This window comes from Eimeria tenella, genomic scaffold, assembly GCF_000499545.2.
Source record: "Eimeria tenella Houghton genomic scaffold, Eth_scaff3305, whole genome shotgun sequence".
NCBI classification, from domain to species: domain Eukaryota; phylum Apicomplexa; class Conoidasida; order Eucoccidiorida; family Eimeriidae; genus Eimeria; species Eimeria tenella.
In genome coordinates this window covers 1-1,171 of record NW_013544351.1, presented here as the reverse complement: position 1 = coordinate 1,171, position 1,171 = coordinate 1, and the positions used below count along the sequence as shown (strand labels likewise).

The following is a 1,171-nucleotide window of genomic DNA, read 5'->3' as shown; positions in this document are numbered from 1 at the left end:
TGCCGTGCAGCAGCAGCAAACTCACGTGCTGCTGCTGCAGCGGCTGCCACAGAGGCAGACTCAACTCTATCTTCGCCAGACGCAGCAGGCTCTGCAGCAGCAGCAGCAGCAGCAGCAAGTGCAGCGGCGGAAGCAGCAGCAGCAAAGGCAGCAGCGCAAGCAGCAGCAGCAAGTGCAGCAGCGGAAGCAGCAGCAGCAGCAGCAGCACACGCAGCGGGGTTCGCCTCTGATCCAGGCAGTCAACACGGACTGGGATTCAGGGTTTAGGGTTTAGGACTTAGGGTTTAGGGTTTAAGATTTAGGGTTTAGGGCGACGGCATTGGGACTTAGTACTTGTAAAACTGAGGGACTCTGAATTAGGTAGGGTTTAGGGTTTGGACGCTAGCTAGGGTCTAGGGTTTGGAGGCTAGCTAGGGTTTAGGGTTTGGTAGCTAGCTAGGGTTTAGGGTTTGGAGGCTAGCTAGGGTCTAGGGTTTGGAGACTAGCTAGGGTTTAGGGTTTAGGGCTTGCCAGAGTGCGGGGCTCCAGGAGGAATGGCTGCAGCGTCCGCTGCCCTACGGCCACCACGAACACCACGGGAGCAGCTGCAGCAGCAGCAAGCGCTGCTGCCTGCTGCTGCTGCTGCTGCTGCTGCTCTGTGCTGCTGCTGCTGCTGCTGCTGCTGGGCAGCGCTGCGGACACCCTAGGGCGAGGCGGCGGCGAAGAGACCCAAGCCAAAAGAGACACTTGAGCCACTTTCTTTACTGCATGCAGAGTCCGTCCGCTGTGCATAAACTAAGCAGCAGCAGCAGCAGCAGCAGCAGCAACAGCAGCAGGAGGGAGTGGGGGTGAGGCCAGACGCGCGTGCAGCTTGCGGCTGCTGCTGTCCGTAAGTGCTGCAGCTCACTTTGAACAGCTCAATGCTCTTCTGGGTGATCACAACGACCAGCGAAGCAGCAGCAGCAGCAGCAGCAGCAGCAGCAGCAGCAGCAGCAGCGGGGGCCGACGCGGGGGCCCAAAAGGCCTGCAGCACCCCCGGCAGCTCTTCGCAAACAGAGTCTCCTCTAAGAGGCACATAAGTGGTCAAACATTCTTGTCCAAAGACATCAACAATTCCCACTTCTTGTTTGCTGCAGCAGGAGGCCCCTGCTGCTGCTTCCGCGGCTTCGGGGGGCCCCGGGGGGCCCCCGGG

At 60.0% G+C, this 1,171-nt stretch overlaps 1 protein-coding gene across 1 annotated transcript; it reads right to left on the bottom strand.

Annotated features, from left to right (window-relative positions):
• Window positions 1–510: 510 nt before the first annotated feature.
• ETH_00041185 (uncharacterized protein) lies at window positions 511–1,109 on the bottom strand (the record flags this gene model as incomplete). Its single annotated transcript, XM_013379482.1, has 2 exons — window positions 511–774; window positions 887–1,109. Coding segments are annotated over 2 exons (487 nt in total), but the record flags the coding sequence as incomplete, so codon positions are not given.
• Between the last annotated feature and the right edge of the window lie 62 nt (window positions 1,110–1,171).